The 20,077-nt window shown below is 42.4% G+C and overlaps 2 protein-coding genes across 2 annotated transcripts in view; both read right to left on the bottom strand.

Moving 5' to 3' along the window:
• The window catches only part of LOC112567528, a 245,769-nt gene that overhangs the window by 39,803 nt on the left and 185,889 nt on the right, over nt 1-20,077 (bottom strand). The gene's annotated exons all lie outside the window — the stretch shown is intronic.
• On the bottom strand, nt 10,645-12,170 carry LOC112569034. The gene is made up of 3 exons (XM_025246683.1): nt 11,876-12,170; nt 11,504-11,659; nt 10,645-10,895 (listed from the first exon to the last, which is right to left on the bottom strand). The coding sequence occupies exons 1-3, from the start codon at nt 11,907-11,909 to the stop codon at nt 10,780-10,782; spliced, it is 306 nt and encodes a 101-aa protein (XP_025102468.1). The 5' UTR covers nt 11,910-12,170; the 3' UTR covers nt 10,645-10,779.

Raw genomic sequence — 20,077 nt, 5'->3', positions numbered from 1 at the left:
GTGTTTACACGTCAGATAACGTGCGATATTCTCGGTACTGTCGTCACCGACTAGAGGGGAGATAACTCCTCTAAAGAATAACGAAGAGATAAAAATGTCTTATTGTGTCCCTTTGTTGTTTTGTCTCCCTTTCTATTTTCTATCTTTGATATTCTTTCATCTGTATAATTACAGGACAGGGAAATTGAAAGTTTTACTGGGTGCTGTGTTGTGAATGGCTGACCAAAAGTGTTACCAGAGTGTGATATATTCAGGGGGATACTTAGTGACACGTGCAGTTGGCATGTCCTTACCTGACAGTTGACAGACGATTTCAAACAGTGCTATGTGTCAGGCCTCATTTCACAAACTTCAAGGTTTACAAGACAGAAGACATCTAGAACTTCTGGAACTACTGAAATAACTTTTGTTTATACAGATTGGATGACTGGAAGGTTGAGACTCGCTTAAGACAATGATGTGCTATGTGTGTTTTGTAGCCGTTTACATGTCTTGATTTGAGCTTATAATTATATCAAGCACAATTGATGACCAACGAGAGTTTTGTGAATCGTATCAATTCCTTGCCTACTCAAGATATGGGATAATTTATTTTTATTGCTTATAATATTTGGTTAGAAGTAATGATGAAAAGAGTTGTGGTTATCGTTGTAATAGTAATAAAGTTCTGTACGAATATTCATTAAGAATAAGCATTTAAGAAATTACCAAAGAGAGGACTTATCTAGGGCAGGAGAAGGAATTACCTAGGAGGAAGGAAGTACCTAAGAAGGAAGACGTTTAGAAGAGCATCGTCAACAGCCGGAGTACCCACCCATTCACCACCCGCTGTTCCTGATTACTGAAGTTGTATCGTCGGTAGTCAAGTGTGTCTGCCTAGCCAGCATCTACTGTTCGGAAGTTGGAAACAGCAAGAGTATACAAGTAGTTACCAATACGGCTATACAAGGAAATGTCCCGGAAGTTGCTATACAAGGAAGTGTCCCGGAAGTTGCTATACAAGGAAGTGTACCGGAAGTTGCTATACAAGGAAGTGTCCCGGAAGTGTCTATACAAGGAAGTGTCACAGAAGTTGCTATACAAGGAAGTGTTCCGGAAGTTGCTATACATGGAAGTGTGTGTGTCTTCAGCGTGAACGTCTCTGGGACATCATCCAAACAGAACACGTGTGGAACGCAGTGTGTTGACAGTGACTTGTGTGTGTGCCGTCCACAACAGAGTGTTTGTGACAGTATCTGTCACAACTAAGCAACTGTCACTGGAGGCTTTGAATGTTTACAGCTTTTCGTGACTCGGTTAATAATCCGGCCAACCGTTCTTTGGGAGACGCCTGCTGGATCGTCACACACACTGTCACGACCACGTCACACACTGACGTCACTGCCTCACACGCGGTGTTCACGCGCATTCGAAGAACACAAAACACAACGATCTGTCCGTGGGCTTCTCGTCTAATTTTTACTAAAATAGCCCGCTGTCGTCTTTGTCGTAAAGTTTCTTTTCTTTTGGCTCTTACTTATCGTCTCTCTTCGTGGATAGATGACAACAGGTCGTATACACACAAATATCAAAGTAAAGATTAACACCTATAGAATGAAGTTGCACAAACTTTTCTCAAAACTGACTCAAATAGACAGGATACTCATCATCCCCTGTCACTCATCAATATCATCCCACAGTACATGTCTAACTCAACCAGTCTTGCTCCAAGAAACCGAGCGCCGCTCTGGAACTCGGTCCAGAATACAAATGGCGATCATGGTAATTTGTAGAAAGTTTAAAACACTTACTGTTACTGTCCACAGTGTCACTGAGACGCAGGAAGAAAGTCAGACAAAATCTCTGCGTCAGGAACGCTCCCACTCAATCCACGACGAGCGTACAGGTTCACTTACACACTTTCTACACACACCAAGAGACACATTCCACCCGGATGTCCGTAGGTGGCACGCACACACTCCAAGCTGCTGTTCCGAACGCTTGGGTCGCGGTGCAACACTTCAGGACTGAACTCCGCCCTGCACGCCCGACACAGGACTCAACTGGAGGACTCACTCTCTCCCCTCTTGGCTCTGGACAACACCTTCGTGAGTTCCCTGTCGTCTGCTCCCTTCGTTTTTCTTTTCTCTGCAAACGTAAAATAAATTCTAAAATTGCGTCAAATTATGACGTCAGATTATGACGTCTGAGTATGACGTCAGACCACGACGCATTAACCTCGCTCACACACGGGTAAGGGCAATAATCCCTGCCAACCTATTGCTAACCACCTGTTCCTAACACACACACACACACACTACACACAGAGTACACACATACTGCACACACAACACACACACACACACAGCCTACATTGTAGATGTATGTAAAGTAGTGATCAGTGAATATAGGATTGTGAACGATGACCAATGACCAGGGACTATATATAGTACAGCAACTGTGGACAGTGGACTACTGTGTCAACATTTACGATGCGAAAGACAGCAAGAGAGCTCAGTTCGTGTTTTGAATTACGTGTGGACATAAGTGTAAACCGTTTGTGTAGATATGTACTCTTTTTTTTAATTACATTCTTTTCATTCATATATATTAAACTATTTCACGGATCTGGTGACTGGAGATGCAGTGATTGTGAGTGCATGTGATATCTTAGCTACAGGTGTGATAATTAATATAATTTTTTTAAAGGGAAGTAACAGTGAGTTCGTCGTGAAGTTATGTCCTTTAGTCCTCGTGAGTTCCCTGTCGTCTGCTGCCTTCGATAATCCCTGCCTACCTATTGCTAACCACCTGCTCCTAACACACACACTACACACACACCACACACACTACACACACAGAGTACACACATACTGCACACACAACACACACACACACACACACACACAACACACACAGAGTACACACATACTGCACACACAACACACACACACACACACACACACACACACACACACACACACACACACCACACACACACACACACACACACACACACAACACAGCCTACAGCAAGAGAGCTCAGTTTGTGTTTTGTATTACGTGTGGACTGTAAACCGTTTCGCAATGATACGTGTATGTGTTATTTCTCTCATCACCATCAAGTACATGTTGGTTGACTAGGAAGATGTCATTGTCCAAAGTAAATATTAAATATTTACTCTGCATTTTAAACTACTTCCCCTTCACTGCATGTAAACATAGTTAACATAAATTAACATGGAATAAAACATACATGTGTCTTCCTTCAGTTTCAATGTTGAGTCCAATGTGTCCATTACACTAGAAATTACAGTTGTGTAAGTTCGTTACTCCTAAAGCGTTTCGTTTTTCCCAAGAAAACAATATTTTGAGACTGAAAACTGTATATCCCACATTTCAGGTTTGTGGACAAACTGTGTTTTACAGTATATAATAGTTACTTTGAAATAAATATGTTTTTGGTGTGTTTAGTATATTAATATTTGATGTTTAGTACTTAAAATACTATGTATTTAGCCAAAATGACCAGAGCTGTAGGTTTCTTCTAATTTCCATAAATGTTTCCAGTATGTCTTTCCACAAATAAGTTTTTTCAGGCACTTTAGTACACAGTCAGTGTTGGTAACTTGTCACACAAAGTACTTGTGGACTTTATAGATGTCACGATGCTACAAATGACAGCTTCCAACATGGTCCAACATAAATAGTTACAGCTGTCACACATACCACGAACTTCAAACAGCAATATCTCCAAAACTGATAAAGACAGACACTCAGATCTTGCTTTGTGATATTTCTTTTTACTTTCATGAGATTATAAAACTAGTTGTTTCATAAAACAGTTAATTGAACATGTGTCGTTAATGTAGGTTATTAATTTAAAATTTAGACCTGTTTATATTTGGAACAGCTTAGTTTATCCAATGAAAATCAAATCTGAAAGAAATAGTACAACAGGTGTATATTGCAATCATTAAGCAGTATCACGAAAGTAAAGAATCAGAGTCCAGTAGACTGCACTGAGGTGACATCACGAGTGTCACGTGTGGTGTACAGTAGACTGATGGTGTAAGCAGTGAGAGTACAGGAGACAAGGCGATGTTACACTGGTTGTACTTTCATCTCGCTGAAGGTGAAGCTCCTCCAGTCATTGTTGGTGTGATGCCAGACGATGCTGTCAGTACCATCGGCTCCGTCAGCCTTGTATCGGCCGTTGAGGTTGGAGTTGCCACACGCGCTGTACCACCAGGCGCCGTGATACTCAGCGGCACAGTTGCCAGGATAATTGTCGTTGTCTCGGTCATAGGTTGAAAAACTCTCACCACTGAGATCCCAAATGCTGTCACCTGTAAACAAATAAACACACACACACACATGTTTTGCTTATATAGACGTCAAAGCCGATTATTTTATTTGAAACAGAATGTCCACAGCAAGTGACAACAGCAAGAAGAGGGCACAATCACAGTACACCCATCAAACTGACGGCAAACCTAATCACTAACAGCAAAAGAGAGCACAACAAAATACGAAATACATATGGCGTCAGAAGACAGCGACCCCACCCATACACCCACACCCACACCAACAAAAGAACTCCACCCAACACAGAGCAAAATCACGGAGAAGCGGGATCAATTTCTCTAAAAAAAAATCAACAACGACGAGGACGTACTCGCGTTACCCCAGTACCCGGAAACGGTCAGTCTGTAGTTTGTCTCAGGACCGTCCACCCTGAATGACGTGTGCTTAGCGTAGTGACGTTCTCCGGTAGCATCGGCGAGGTCAACACGCAGTCGCATGGACTGGACTGTGGTCAAGTAATGAAGAGCGGACAAGCCTGAAACAGGATAGTGAATAGTGTTTGTTAGTCTGATATAGTGTAGTGAGTAGTGTTTGTTAGTCTGATATAGTGTAGTGACTAGTGTTTGTTAGTCTAATATAGTGTAGTGACTAGTGTTTGTTAGTTGATATAGTATAGTTACTAGTGTTTGTTAGTCTGATATAGTGTAGTGACTAGTGTTTGTTAGTCTGATATAGTGTAGTGACTAGTGTTTGTTAGTTGACATAGTGTAGTGACTAGTGTTTGTTAGTTGACATAGTGTAGTGACTAGTGTTTGTTAGCTGATATAGTGTAGTGACTAGTGTTTGTTAGCTGATATAGTGTAGTGACTAGTGTTTGTTAGCTGATATAGTGTAGTGACTAGTGTTTGTTAGTCTGATATAGCGTAGTGACTAGTGTTTGTTAGTCTGATATAGTGTAGTGACTAGTGTTTGTTAGTTGACATAGTGTAGTGACTAGTGTTTGTTAGTTGATATAGTGTAGTGACTAGTGTTTGTTAGACTGATATAGTGTAGTGAGTAGTGTTTGTTAGCTGATATAGTGTAGTGACTAGTGTTTGTTAGTCTGATATAGTGTAGTGACTAGTGTTTGTTAGTTGATATAGTGTAGTGACTAGTGTTTGTTAGTCTGATATAGTGTAGTGACTAGTGTTTGTTAGCTGATATAGTGTAGTGACTAGTGTTTGTTAGTCTGATATAGCGTAGTGACTAGTGTTTGTTAGCTGATATAGTGTAGTGACTAGTGTTTGTTAGTCTGATATAGCGTAGTGACTAGTGTTTGTTAGTCTGATATAGTGTAGTGACTAGTGTTTGTTAGTTGACATAGTGTAGTGACTAGTGTTTGTTAGTTGATATAGTGTAGTGACTAGTGTTTGTTAGACTGATATAGTGTAGTGAGTAGTGTTTGTTAGCTGATATAGTGTAGTGACTAGTGTTTGTTAGTATGATATAGTGTAGTGAGTAGTGTTTGTTAGTCTGATATAGCGTAGTGACTAGTGTTTGTTAGTCTGATATAGTGTAGTGACTAGTGTTTGTTAGCTGATATAGTGTGACTAGGGTTTGTTACCCCTGTGGGACCCCGGGGTATGCTTGCCTAGCAAGCATTGTAAGAATAGGGTCCCTGCCATCCAGCCAGGCATGTCGTAAGAGGCGACTAAGGTGGACACCCCACCTAGAGGTAAATTAGGTTGTGGTAGGGCTAACAACCCCACCATGTAAAAAAAAGTATGTTACAAGAAACTAAAACCAGAGAACTCGTCACAGATGCGGAGGTAATGAGCACACCAGGTGACTGGACTAATGACGGACGACAGCCAAACCCGAAAGGGAGCTGGCGCCCCGACAGTGGATTACTGAAGCCGAGGCAGAAGTTGAGGGTGGGGTGCTGGAACGTCCAGACCTTGTACCAGACTGGCAGGATGCTCCAATTAGTCAAGGAGTTTGACAACTACAACTTGGACATCCTGGGAGTCAGTGAGGTCAGATGGACCGGCACGGGAAAGAGGAGACTAGCGTCAGGACATACCATCTTGTTCTCAGGAAGATCAGACGCTCAGCACTCTGAAGGAGTAGCTCTACTCCTCAACAAGAAAACGGAAAAGGCACTGCTGGAATGGAAGCCTTATGGACCTAGGCTTTTGAGAGCAAGATTCCATTCAAAGTACACCAAGCTGACAGTGCTAGCCTGCTATGCACCAACAAATGACTCTGAGGCAGAAGACAAGGATGCTTTTTACGATCAGCTCCAGGCAGCCTCAGAGAGCGTTCCAGCCCATGACATGTTGCTCATCATCGGCGATCTCAATGCCAAGGTGGGAAGTGACAACACCTGCAGGGAGCATGTCATGGCAAACATGGAATCGGAACCATCAACGACAACGAGAGAGACTGGCAGACTTTTGTGAAGAAAACAACCTACTGATTGGTGGCACACTCTTCCCACACAAAGACATCCACAAGGCAAATGGATATCACCAGATGGAGCACAAAGAACCAGATAGACCATGTCATCATCAACCGAAAATGGAGGAGCTCACTTCAAGATGTTAGAGCCTACAGAGGAGCAGACATTGCCAGTGACCACACTCTTGTGATAGCCACAGTTTCCCTGAAGCTACGTCGATCACGAGGAAAACAGGCACGTCAGCAGAGAGTGGACTCTGGCAAACTGAAAAATCCAGTCATCGAAAGGGCTTTTGCTATGGAAGTAAAGAACAGGTTCCAAGCACTAGGAGACCAACAAGAGATGACCTTAGACGACTTCAATCGAGTCTTACAGGAATCAGGAGAGAAAATACTGGGCTTCCAACGAAAAAAGAAAGAACAGTGGATCAGAGAAGAGACATGGAAGAAGATAGAAGAGAGAAAGTCAGCCAAACAAAGAATCAACAGCACCAGATCTGAACGCCTGAAAGAACAACTCAGACAAAGATATGCAAAACTAAACAAAGAGGTAAAGAGGATGGCAAGAACCGACAAAAAGACCACATAGAGAAACTGGCAGATGAAGCAGAAAATGCAGCAAGTAAAAATGACCTGAAGACACTGTAAAGATAAAACAAACAGCTAAACAACGGGTTTAAGAACAGTGATGTGCCAGTGAAAGACGTGAACGGTAATGTCATCGAGGGAGAGGCAGAAAAACTACAGCGCTGGAAGGAACATTTTGAGTCGGTTCTGAACAGACCAGATCCCCCTCAGCTTGCAGACATCCAGCCAGCAGCTATAGACCTTGACATCTGCACAGACCCACCAAGCCTGGAAGAAGTGACAGCAGCAGTCAAGACAATGAAGAGCGGCAAGCACCAGGGGCAGATGGAATAACAGCAGAGATGTTGAAAGCAGATGTGAATGTGACAGCTCCCAAGCTGACTGAAATCTTCAGACAAATTTGGGAATCAGGGCAGGTCCCTGTTGCGTGGAAGACAGGGCTCATCTTCAAGTTACCCAAGAAAGGAGATCTTGGAGACTGCAATAATTGGAGGGCATAACACTTCTTTCCCTCACCAGCAAGTCTTCAGCAAGATTGTTTTGTCAAGACTGACGGCAACTCTTGAGAAAGACCTCCGACCACAGCAAGCAGGATTTCGTCCTGGGCGATCCTGCTCCGAACACATCTTCATTCTGCGACAGATTCTGGAGCAGAGCAACGAGTGGAACACACCGCTGTACATCAATTTCATCGACCTGGAGAAGGCTTTTGACAGCATCCACTGCGAGTCCTTATGGAAGATCCTGAGGCATTACGGAGTCCCTGCAAAACTTGTTCAGGTCATTGCAATGCTGTACAGCGATTTCAAATCCCAGGTTGTCTGTGACACGGAGCTCACAGACCCCTTCAACGTCAGTACCGGGGTGAAGCAGGGCTGCATTCTGTCGCCGTTTCTCTTCATCCTGGCCATGGACTGGATCATGAAGCTTCCACCGACAGTGAGAGGAGAGGGATCAGATGGACCATGACGTATGACAGCAACAACAACGCTGGAAGACTTGGACTTTGCTGATGACATTGCCCTGCTGTCACACCGCCACCAAGACATGCATGAAAAACAAAGGCCTTCTCAGAAACAGCTGGAAACCTTGGCTTGAAGGTCAGCACAAAGAAAACGAAAAGTATGAGAGTGAACGCCAGAGTCCAAGACGGCATCAAACTAAATGGAGAAGAGATTGAGGAAGTTGACAGTTTCACCTATCTTGGGTCCAAAATGTCAAACACCGGGGATGCGGAGGTGGAGATTCGAGCTGGCGAAAGCCAGCCAGGCCTTCGCCTCACTCAGGAGCACATGGAAGGCAAAAAACATCAGCCAGAAGATCAAACTGAGAATCTTCAAGTCAAATGTTATCAGCACCCTCCTTTACGGATCAGAATCATGGAAGATGACCAAAACCATCAGTAACAAGCTTGACGTCTTCCAAACAGATGCCTCAGGCGCATACTTAACATCTTTTGGCCAAATACCATCAGCAACGAAGAACTCCACCGAAGAACTGAAACCGAGTCCATCACCACGCAGGTTCAACGAAGGCGTTGGCGATGGATGGACATGTGCTCCGCCAGCAGACAGCAGACCTTTCCAGAGTCGCCCTACGATGGACTCCAGACGGCCGAGAAAAACGAGGCCAAGGAAACTTGGAGAAGAACAGTGGAAAGGGAGATGAAAGGAAAGGGCTGGACATGGGGTCACCTAGAGCGGGTTTCAGCCGATCGACATCGGTGGCGGACTCTGGTTGAGGCCTTATGTGCAACCTGATGCACGAAGAGGAATAGATAGATAGATAGATAGGGTTTGTTAGCTGATATAGTGTGACGACTAGTGTTTGTTAGCTGATATAGTGTAGTGACTAGAGTTTGTTAGTCTGATATAGTGTAGTGACTAGTGTTTGTTAGTCTAATATAGTGTAGTGACTAGTGTTTGTTAGTCTGATATAGTGTAGTGACTAGTGTTTGTTAGTCTGATATAGTGTAGTGACTAGTGTTTGTTAGTCTGATATAGTGTAGTGACTAGTGTTTGTTAGTATGATATAGTGTAGTGGTAGTGTTTGTTAGCTGATATAGTGTACGTGACTAGTGTTTGTTAGTCTGATATAGTGTAGTGACTAGTGTTTGTTAGTCTGATATAGTGTAGTGACTAGTGTTTGTTAGTATGATATAGTGTAGTGAGTAGTGTTTGTTAGCTGATATAGTGTAGTGACTAGTGTTTGTTAGTCTGATATAGTGTAGTGACTAGTGTTTGTTAGTCTGATATAGTGTAGTGACTAGTGTTTGTTAGTCTGATATAGTGTAGTGACTAGTGTTTGTTAGTCTGATATAGTGTAGTGACTAGTGTTTGTTAGTCTAATATAGTGTAGTGACTAGTGTTTGTTAGTCTGATATAGTGTACTGACATATAGCATTTGTAAAGTCACCATTTAACAATCTAATATTACTGTGCTTAGAACAAACAAATATCAAGGAAAATTTTAATTTTGCTCAAATTCACGTTCAATCAATTAGGAGAGTGTCCAGCCACTGACAACCTACCCAGCCAGAACTCCCCACTGACGTCACCAAAGCCAGCCTCGTATTGAGTCCAGTCCCTGTAGAAGTCAACGGAGCCGTCACGACGTCTCTGGAACACCTGGTGACGACACACAGTGTGACGGTTGTGACTGTGATTCCTGGATGTGCTGTGCTGTTGCTGGTAGTACATCAGTAAGACATCAACACACAGAAATATTTACTACAACACGCCGTACACAGTCATCAGTGTCTGGTGCCGCAGCAACACAGTCTGCTCCATTGGGGGGATGAAGGAGGATTGTGATGCTACTGCAATAAAGACTACAAACACAAGACTTGCACCAGCTGTGTATATACAATGTGTGTATATATCATCTGTCAATCGTCCCCACACCTACACACCGACCACATCAACACCACAGACTCACCAACCAGCCGCCGTCGCCTGAGTCCACGTCACACCAGACCGTCATGTTGGATGTTTGGTTGACAGCAATGGTGTAGACACCTGACCTGCCACCTAGTGTCTGTGCATCTACACACGACTCCACTGTGTACCACACACAAACACACATGCACCGACACCCATACAAGTAAACAAAGTATCTTCACAGAGTTGTATATAAATATAGTAAAGTGAAAAGTACACTTTTATGAATCATTTTCATAGTTGCAGTACATTAAAAGACAGTAAAAAAGCTGCCGAAAAAGGGGCTTTTTGACACATAAATATAAACAAGTAACATCAATACACAACTCGCTTTAATAATTTTTACATTTACATGACTGGATAATAAGTACTTGTCTTTTCTCACCAAGTCGACACGAAGACAGCTCCTGAGCAAACAAGAAGCCAGCTGCACACTGACACCTTCCCAAGACACAGTGGCCGTTGATCCCTGAACACTCGCTGTCACTGCTGCAGGTGGAGTTGTAGGTGTGGTCAGGTGCTGACGTCACGCTGCTCCACACATCCGCTGGTAGTGAGTCCAGTGAGGTGAGGAGTGAGGTCGCCACTGTGATGGCACTGTCATGGCCGTGACATTGTGAAGCTGGCACCGTCCTTCGTCACCTGCAACAGGTCAACCGTCTTATTGTCTGTATATTTGTCTCTTGTGAAACACTGTTATGACCATTGAATATATCCAGCATGTACAGTATTGCTTGGTTTAAATAATATCTGTGTGATGTCCAGTTTAAGTTTAACACCAGAAGACGACAGTTGTAAGAACAATAAGAAAAAGTAGATATCCTCCCGTCTCTGGACTAAATGACCTGTCAAGCACCTGTCAAGGTGACTGGAGAACTCCAAGTGTGGGTGGATAGTGCAACACAAGGTAAAAGGAGAGATTACATAGTACACCCGACTAAAAGCCAGAATACAGTAAACATTCTGGTTGAGAACCTCAGTCCTTTCCTCTTAAATAATAGAACTACAGGCTGAGTGGACACAGAATCTTGACAAGTCACGTGATCCAGTCATATGTAATGCCTGTCTATATAGATATATAGAGATGTGTATCATGAAGAGTGTCTATTATTTGTGTAGATAATTAAATATATAATCACAAGCATTCAGTGTGTTGCTAACACGGTGTGTGTACACGTGGCCTGTATTTACCCTCAGCAATCATGAAGCTGTATTGTGTTGACATGTTTGTACATCGTGTTGATACTCACCGTGAAAATCCAGGGCGAGACAACCGGTGGTCTGGACACACCGCTCCATGCACCTCTCCACTGAGGACTCAGAGCTGCATCCGAAGTTGATGAGTCCCCGGATGTTGCTGTCGGGATAAGCGATGAAGGTGTTTTGCAGGTCGTCAGGGTTACAGGCTGGAAACATTCATGTCCTCACTTGTCACGTGACACCGGGTACACGTGTTGTCAGGTCATTTCTTACATATATGTAGGAGCAATAGTCAGCTTCATAAAGATACATACAGACACACATACACACAAACACACAGACACACACATACACACAGACACACACACACACAAGCTGATGTTTATACAAGGCTTGTAACAGTCCACACAAGGTTTACTTACCCAGGAGACAGGAACCCTCACTTGTGGAGAACATCCCGGGACGACAAACACACGAACTGTTGAAACACTCGGTAGTCTGTCCTTGACAGTCGTCGTCAGTGACGCAGACATCAGATAACGACTGTGAGGACTCCGAGCTGTCAGCGCATTCATATCATGTTTAAACTCACGTGCAAAAGGTTTGTTTACAGACAATAATATTACCTACACAAGCAGCACTCGTACGACCCACGTGTTGACTGTGGAGAACTTACTGACACGTGTTGTCTGACAGTCCACACACAAGTAGACAGACACACACACGGACTGGTTGACCAACACACGGACTAGGAATAGAATCATTGCGATAGGATACAATGTCAAGTCTTTTTATGGAAGCTTTTGTTTCACAGATAATATTTTAACCATAATATTACAATGTTACCGACAAGCTGTACTTACCTGTCCTTCCAGCAAGGCAAAGCCGCGTCTTGTCTGCTGGTCCTGTCCTCGCCACTGATGTCAAGACAACAACAGATGGCCACACGATGCTTACTTGATTTTCAGCCAAACAATGCAACTCTCACCCTTTCCATACCCGCCTCCTACCCGCTATGCAATCCTTTACACGTGCACCTCTTCCGTAAACATGACTCCTAGCATCCTATCCCATAATGCTCGTCCTTTGTCACACACTTCCCTCTTGTCTTCCTTTCGCTATGTTATGATAATATCAGTTGTTGTTGTTTGTTGTCCTGTCCATTGGTGCTGTTCGTGTCTCGTTCTTATTCTTAGTTGCTAAGAGCTCCTTAGGTGTGTGAGTATGTCATTTAAGACGTTTTATTATTATTATTATTATTATTATTATTATTATTATTATTATTATATTTTATTATTATTATTATTATTATTATTATTATTCATATATATTAATCATCATTACAAAATGTAAGCAACATACTTTAGAAGAAAACATTCTGAACCCTTTACTATGCCGCCAGTTTGTGAGTGATATCTTCTAGTCACAGTGTGACATGTTATAATAAACACCACATTAGCTACAAGGTGTAGTTGTAGAGGGCGCTAGCACTCGTGTGCTACGTCACTAGTATCATCACTAACGGGTCCTACCTGCCCGTGTCCTCAGCCTTCAGGCAGGAGGATACACACAGAAGGAGCACCAATGATAACTGCATTTCTCTTCACTGCAATTCGCCTGAAATCACAAAATAATAATAATGATAATAATAGTGATAATAATAATAACAACAACTCAAAAAACAACAACAGCACCAAGAAGGAAACATTAACTCCATTAGTGTAGTACAGTATTGTCCTCTATAAGCCGATGTCCAGCTCACTGTTTGTGTATACATATGTTTGTGAGGTGCATTATATAGTTACATCATGTAATTCAGTGGATTGTATAGTTATTTAAATGACATAATGGTAGAGACTGCATAGCTGCTTACATCACGTGATGTGCTAGACTGTCACTATGTGCATTAGTAAGGATAGCAGTTTCCCCAAGTTTAGTGCAGATGAACACAATAGCCTTGGCCACAGACGACTTTGCTCATCGTCGGCGGTCCTGCACGCACTTCTAGCCTCCTTGATGAGTTACTTATGTCACGGTTACCATGGTGACAAGTAGAATAGTATGGCTTGTTCAACAATACAAATAAAGAAGTGTAGTCAACTAACAGCTATTCACCTGAAGTCCTAGAGACTATCATGTACTAACATTTACAAATAGTGAGAGAATCACTGTTTACTCACTCAACTCACCTTGTGCTTCAAGTGCGGGCTTCTTGCTGTCGGATGTAGGAGCGACGAGACAAACATGTTTAAATACAACTTTGTCACAAAAGCTAAACTATTGACAATGATTTACTGCAGCAAAAGTGGGCGGTGAAAAACGATTTCTGTAAATTCGCATTTTCTCTGAACATTTGAGAGGATTATGCCCATGTTTACAAAACATAAAGACTTTTGAATGCAATTGTGTGTTTTTAAGAGGAAAGCTGTTGACTGTAGTGTATGGCGACTACACAGTGGCTTACTTGCAGTGTGACAAATACTTGAGTTCAGCAGCAACAGGTTGCAGTGAAAGGTAAAAGCTTCTGTCTACAGTCGCTTTCGTTGTTCAATCCTGTGGAAGGTGGGCGTGGAGCAGATGTGTGACTGCTGATAACAAGCTCATCCTGATAAGCTGCTGATGTGTGACTGGCAGTCAGCTTGTGTAGGACTCATTTCTCGCAAAGCTTGTGCACGACTCGCGGCGCTTGTCACATGACACTACGACAGATATCATTTAAATACAAAACATAAAGTATTCGATGATTGCTATGTGTTAAATATCAACACGCTACTTACATCACACAACCATCCATTGTGCTGTATCCAGAAGACTGGTATATGTTTCCATCAACAATATATTCATTTTAGTTTATCTAATTCTTGTTAGTGTGTGTGTAACGCGGTCTGCGACTGCTGCGGCGCCATTTGTCTGGCTTCCTATTCGCTGTCTGTGTCCAGGTGTGGCAACAACAGGTGGCGCTGTTGTCCTGTCATAGTGTACCCCATACTCTAAAAATAACCGGCGTTTTCTGATAACTGATCTCCTCTTCTCTGAAGTCTTTGTCTATGGTATAAGGCGCTCTATAAATAAAGCTAACATCAACCACCACCACCAACCACCACCACCACCACCAACCACCACCACCACCAACCTCATCATCATCATCATCAATCATCATCATCATCATCATCATCATATCTCATAGCTTTCCGTTCACAATTTATACTTTCTGTGCGTGAAACTTTGTTTTTTTTCTTGTTTTGTTGTTTTTTTGCCACTGATACAGTTTCCTGTGCCTTTGTGAACGACAGAAGGACACACGTCCACACTGGTGAGTAGAGGGATACTTTCCTGATCCATGTTGTCTGTTGGCCAATGGCAGCCTGACCAGTATGCGATCAGGGTTGCTGTCTATTGTTACAGGGATTGTTTATTAGTCAACAGGGAAAATAGTGTGGATGTACATGAAATTTCTGCAAACAATCCAAGAATTTGAACCAGATGTTGTACAAGTCTCTTTACAACTGGATTAGACTGGATTCTAGTTGTTAGAGGTGTAAAGGAAAGTGTTCCGTAGAATGCTACCTAAATATTTCAGGCTCGTGTTCAATGAGTCGATTCTAAACTTTGGATTGAGTTTGAGGAAACCTCATATTACTTGAGTAGAAAATAGTGTAGAAACTATAGACGACTCTAGAAACAGAAAGAGAGACAGACAGAGACAGAGAGACAGAGATGTTGGAGTCGAGATACGAACCCACGACAACAGATTGTGTTTATGGTGGTGACAGACACATTCGCTTGTTATCTCCCTTAGTGAGGCACGTCCTGGGGTTTGACTGTCAGTAACTTTTCTGTCATGGGGGCTTCTCCCTCCCGCGGCCTACACATCCCGGAGTCGAGGGGCAGCAGCACCGAAGAAAAGACACTAAAGGGGCAACATGGTTTAGTCTCCCTCTCTAACATATACTTGAGTTAATGTTAACAAAGTACAAAAAGAGTAGATGAGCAGAGAGGGAGATGACAAAATCTTCCTTTATGTCGAAACATGAGTGAGTGAGTGAATATTGTTAACTGTCAGCAGAGAGTGAGCCCCTTGCCCCGCACAGCTCAGACTCTCCCTCTGTCACTGCCATCTTGTAGTTTAATGCCACGTGATCCGCTGTCATGGTGATCACTTGTAGTGTGTTTAAATTGTAGTACTACACTTCTTTATGTTTCATTTACAGCAACATTTTTGAGTACAAATGTTATTAGAATGACTCGCACATATTTATTTCTGTTGTTTTCTACTGTTTTGTCCCAGCTTCGTATCATGTCAGCACATCGCCCTGCCATCTGCAGCCAGAATAAGACAGTTTTTGTTACACAACAATCAACTTTAAAATGTTTCTGCCGTAATGAGACTCACTCATAATTTCTCAGATGTTCTATGTCAATCGATTGTACTGAGAACCTTAATTATGACACTTGTGTAGCTCTGTGTGGATGCTCATTTAACTTGTTGTTTGTCTGTGTGTTTGTCTGTGTGCACTTTCCGTGTGACTGCTTGTCTGTCCTTTTAGACCTCTTTGCATCTTGACTGGCTGTGTAACCCTTAGCGTCACGATGTTTATTCTAGAGGAAGATGTAGGCTGTACAATACGGAAGGAATGCTGACCATGTGGACCGAATACAACGATTGCACATTTTATTCAAACATCAGTCATCAGTGTCTTATTGTACAAGGTTGTAGAACTTTTTGCTTTTATGAAAACTGGCGTGTAATGTCTGAAGGGTTTATTGACGAGTAAAAGATGGAAACAAAAATCGGAATAGAAGGGAGTTGATATATGAGAGAGAGACAGACAGGAAATTTACACAGTATTGTCAGGTGTTGTCTGTTCCTTTTGCTAGCGTAGCTATTCAGCTTTAAGTGTAGACAAAACATAAAAACACAGTTTTTGTGGTTCCCAACAGTTTAATATGCATGTGATATCTTAACACGGTTGTGATAGATAATAATTTTTTTATAAAGGAAGTAACAGTGAGTTGGTCGTGAAGTTATGTCCTGTAGTAAAATGAATATAATACGTACAAACTAATTGCTTGCAACTTTTAGTTCTTTTATAGCAATATCAATTTACTCTTGCACTTAATTATATTTGTTGTTTGAAGATCTATATCTCTAAGTTCGGCTAATTGTAAACTTTCAGTCAAATACGGGAAAACTTGAACCGAGAAGTGTACAAAATTTCAATAATGCATTAAGTCTCGTGTTGTGTCATCATTAAAAAAATAAAACAACAGTATTTGATACATTCAGTCTCGTGCTTTGTGTTAAATTTTAAGGAAACTATCGTTGTCTTTACGTACCAATCATACTATCGTAATGAATGATTTAAAAATCAACACTTGTTTACTTATAAATCGTCTTGATATCCAAGCAAATCAATATGCAATAAGCATTTAGCAACATCATCAAGTTGCGAGACAGTCATCTGCACTGACGTGACAATCACGAGTGTTCCGTGTGTGTCACAGTAGACTGAGGTGTAGCATGAGAGTACAGACGACAAGGCCGGACTGATTACACTGTTTTACTTTCATTTCGCCTGAACAGCGTAGCTCGTATAGTCAATTTGAGGCATGTGATGCCAGTGTTGCCGTCAGCCACCAGCGACCCCGTCAGCCTTGTATCGCGTAGGTAGAGTGTGACAGTCGTCGTACCACCAGGCGCAAACGGCATCGAAGGCACTTGACCATAGAGTATGTCATTGTCTCTGTCATTACGTTGTAAACTCTGAGTTGTTGGATACGCTAAGCTGTCACCTAGTAAACCAACACTCATCAATTATCTTCAACACCACTCGTGTATTTATATTTACTATGAAAGAAAAATGAACAAGGTATGCTAACTCAATTTCGATTAATAACAAGAAAAAGAAGAATACACGAAATAGCATAACAATATTCGTTCATTAAATCGTATTTTTGTATAGCTTATCATAATAATAAGAACCACGGATGGTTTTTGCTCAATTTCGAACAGTTGCTCATTCAGATTTCCGATGAAGAAAGAATCGTGCCAGCCAATACTGCAAGAATAACCTTAGCATAATAACTATAGCAGAAACATGTTAATATTAGAATGCCCTTGCTTGCTACATTTAAATACGGAATACCGGAGAATACCCGCTAGCTAAGACAGCTTGCATAGTACTAAGTGATCTTACTGAATCTAAACAGTCACTACCCGACGTCACACCGAGCTAAGCCGACACGGTCATCTGTAGTTCTAGTCTCGAACGTTCCACCCTGAATGTCGAGTACTCAGTCCGTCACGTGACGAATAGAATCCAATTAACCTCGCCGAGTCTACACGCAGCTGGGGTTCCCTTTAGTCAGGGATGTGAAGTCTGGGACAAGCCTGAGAGAAGACATGGCATCATGTCACGTGATTTTCATTTTCTTCTCGTTTCTCGGCCTTTACGGTGAATTTAAGATTTCATAGAAGTAAACCGGCATAAAACACTATCCTGTAGCTTAGGAGCAAATACTATATTTAGTGAACACTACCTTTTTGCATAAGAGCAACGCAGAGATGTTACATCACGCAGCTGCATCAACCTACCCAGCAGACTCCCTTGACGTCACCAAAGCGTCTCCATACCTCTAGTCCAGTTCCTGTACAGTTCCACATAGACCCGTACACGACAGTCTCTGAACACCTGACCAGACAGAACAAGTTCAAGCGTCATTCGCCAAAATCACTGGACAGGCCAAGTATTTTGTACGAAGTTTTATCGTTGATGTTTATTTTGTAAAAAAGATTCGTTATTTTATCTCAATAGTTTTATAACTTAGTTAAAGATAACACTCGCCTCATCTACCTAACGGGATACGATGCCAGCGCCATATGCTTTCATCCCGACTCTCAGCGTGTAGTGCAAGCTGTTACTGTCTGTTTGTGTCATGTTTGTCACACACTATATAACTGCAGAAAACGTACAGCCAACCTCCGCCACTGAGTCCATTCCACCACACATCTACATCGTCTCTCCTTGTCTTTCAGCATCGATATGAAAGTGCGCACCAACTTGGCTCCTGTTTTCTCAATTCGCCAACGACTCTGTTCCCATGCAACAAAGCATTTTCACTCACAGAACAAAATTTGACAGAGATTACAGCGACCTGTGCAGAACTTACGACACTTTTACTATTTCACGGACCACATTCTTGACTAACAGCTCCTTTGCCTATCTTATAATTATGACAGATTGGAAGTTTTTCCTACAAAGCACTCTTGTTCATCTAAACTGTTCACCTACACAGCACACACGTGACTTCGTAGTTCTTCAGTAGAAATGGCGCCCATGCACACACACCTGCCGACGCACCAGAGATGTAATGGGTCAGGAAGTCGTGTCTATGGTACAAGACGATATACCCAGGCTGGCACCCGAGGTAGGAGGCGTGATCTTCAGGCAAGTATCTCTTGCTGAGTGAGTCACCCTGTATGGTCAAGAGAACATTTCCTGACCAAGCCAACGTGACTCAATCATGAATCCACCAGGCGCTTCCTGTCGTCTAAACATGCAGCTATATTAAATATCAACCATATCTTTGTGGCTAATCCATCAAAAGTTCACAAACCACCCATATTTGATAACGAGAAACGAGATAAAAGAATAACACAAATTAAGACTGCGTGTAAAACGAGTTTAAACCATTTAAAGGAGAAAAGTCACCAGGACAATGTCTCTCTACACACATCCGCCTCATGTTGCAGAAAACAAATTCATCAACAACACCTCTGACAGTCAAATGTAAAGCAATGATCATACTGACACACAGTTCTTGCATGTATTCAGTTTGTCATCATTTCATGCGAGAATAGTCCTTTTATTTCCCTATTCAGAATATCCATAAAGGTGTCTTGTGAGTCACGTGTCTGGCATTGCACACAGACAATGTCACGCAGTTATGAAATTACACACTTAGCATCATGCCCAGCGCTCTCAACCTGTGGGCGCGCAAGGAGAAGAAAGAAGCCTCTCCGACCTTCGATAACCAATCCGAAACATCGTCTTCCAACAACACAGTACCAACTCTCTGGCATTACCGCAATAAGAAGACATTCGCAGTGTAGACATGTACAAAGTGACTGTCCTACAATAGTATTCACAACTGGCAAATGACTAACCCTTCGTACATGAAAGCGGCGACATGATACGCAGTTGAATATTATCACCAACAAATCTTCCTGATAGTCAACGAGTTTCGCAAAACCAACCCAACAACGCCGGTGGAACCTTCACCAAACAAACAAGAGAACTGACTATTGCAATTAGGACAAAGTCTGCCCATCTAATCAGCAACAATCTCCACAAACAAGGCATCTCTTCTAACCCTACTAAGACCCACGATCTTCAACTTAAAGCAATGCAAGTCCTACTGTAATGTCTAAAACAGAGAGTGCAAAAGCACATCAACAACACACAGACCCTTTACCAAACGATGCCTCCAATTTGGAGATAACATGCCTGAAACATCCCAACAGCACCGAGTGCACGAACAGCACATTTCACCGCACCACGAGTAGATATCAAAAAATTCAACGTGTATGGGTAGACACCTCATGCGAACCACTACTCTCTCTT

This window comes from Pomacea canaliculata, linkage group LG7 (assembly GCF_003073045.1).
Source record: "Pomacea canaliculata isolate SZHN2017 linkage group LG7, ASM307304v1, whole genome shotgun sequence".
In the NCBI taxonomy this organism is placed as follows: domain Eukaryota; kingdom Metazoa; phylum Mollusca; class Gastropoda; order Architaenioglossa; family Ampullariidae; genus Pomacea; species Pomacea canaliculata.
Note: the sequence above shows the minus strand (reverse complement) of the source record. Positions and strands in the feature narration are given on the sequence as shown.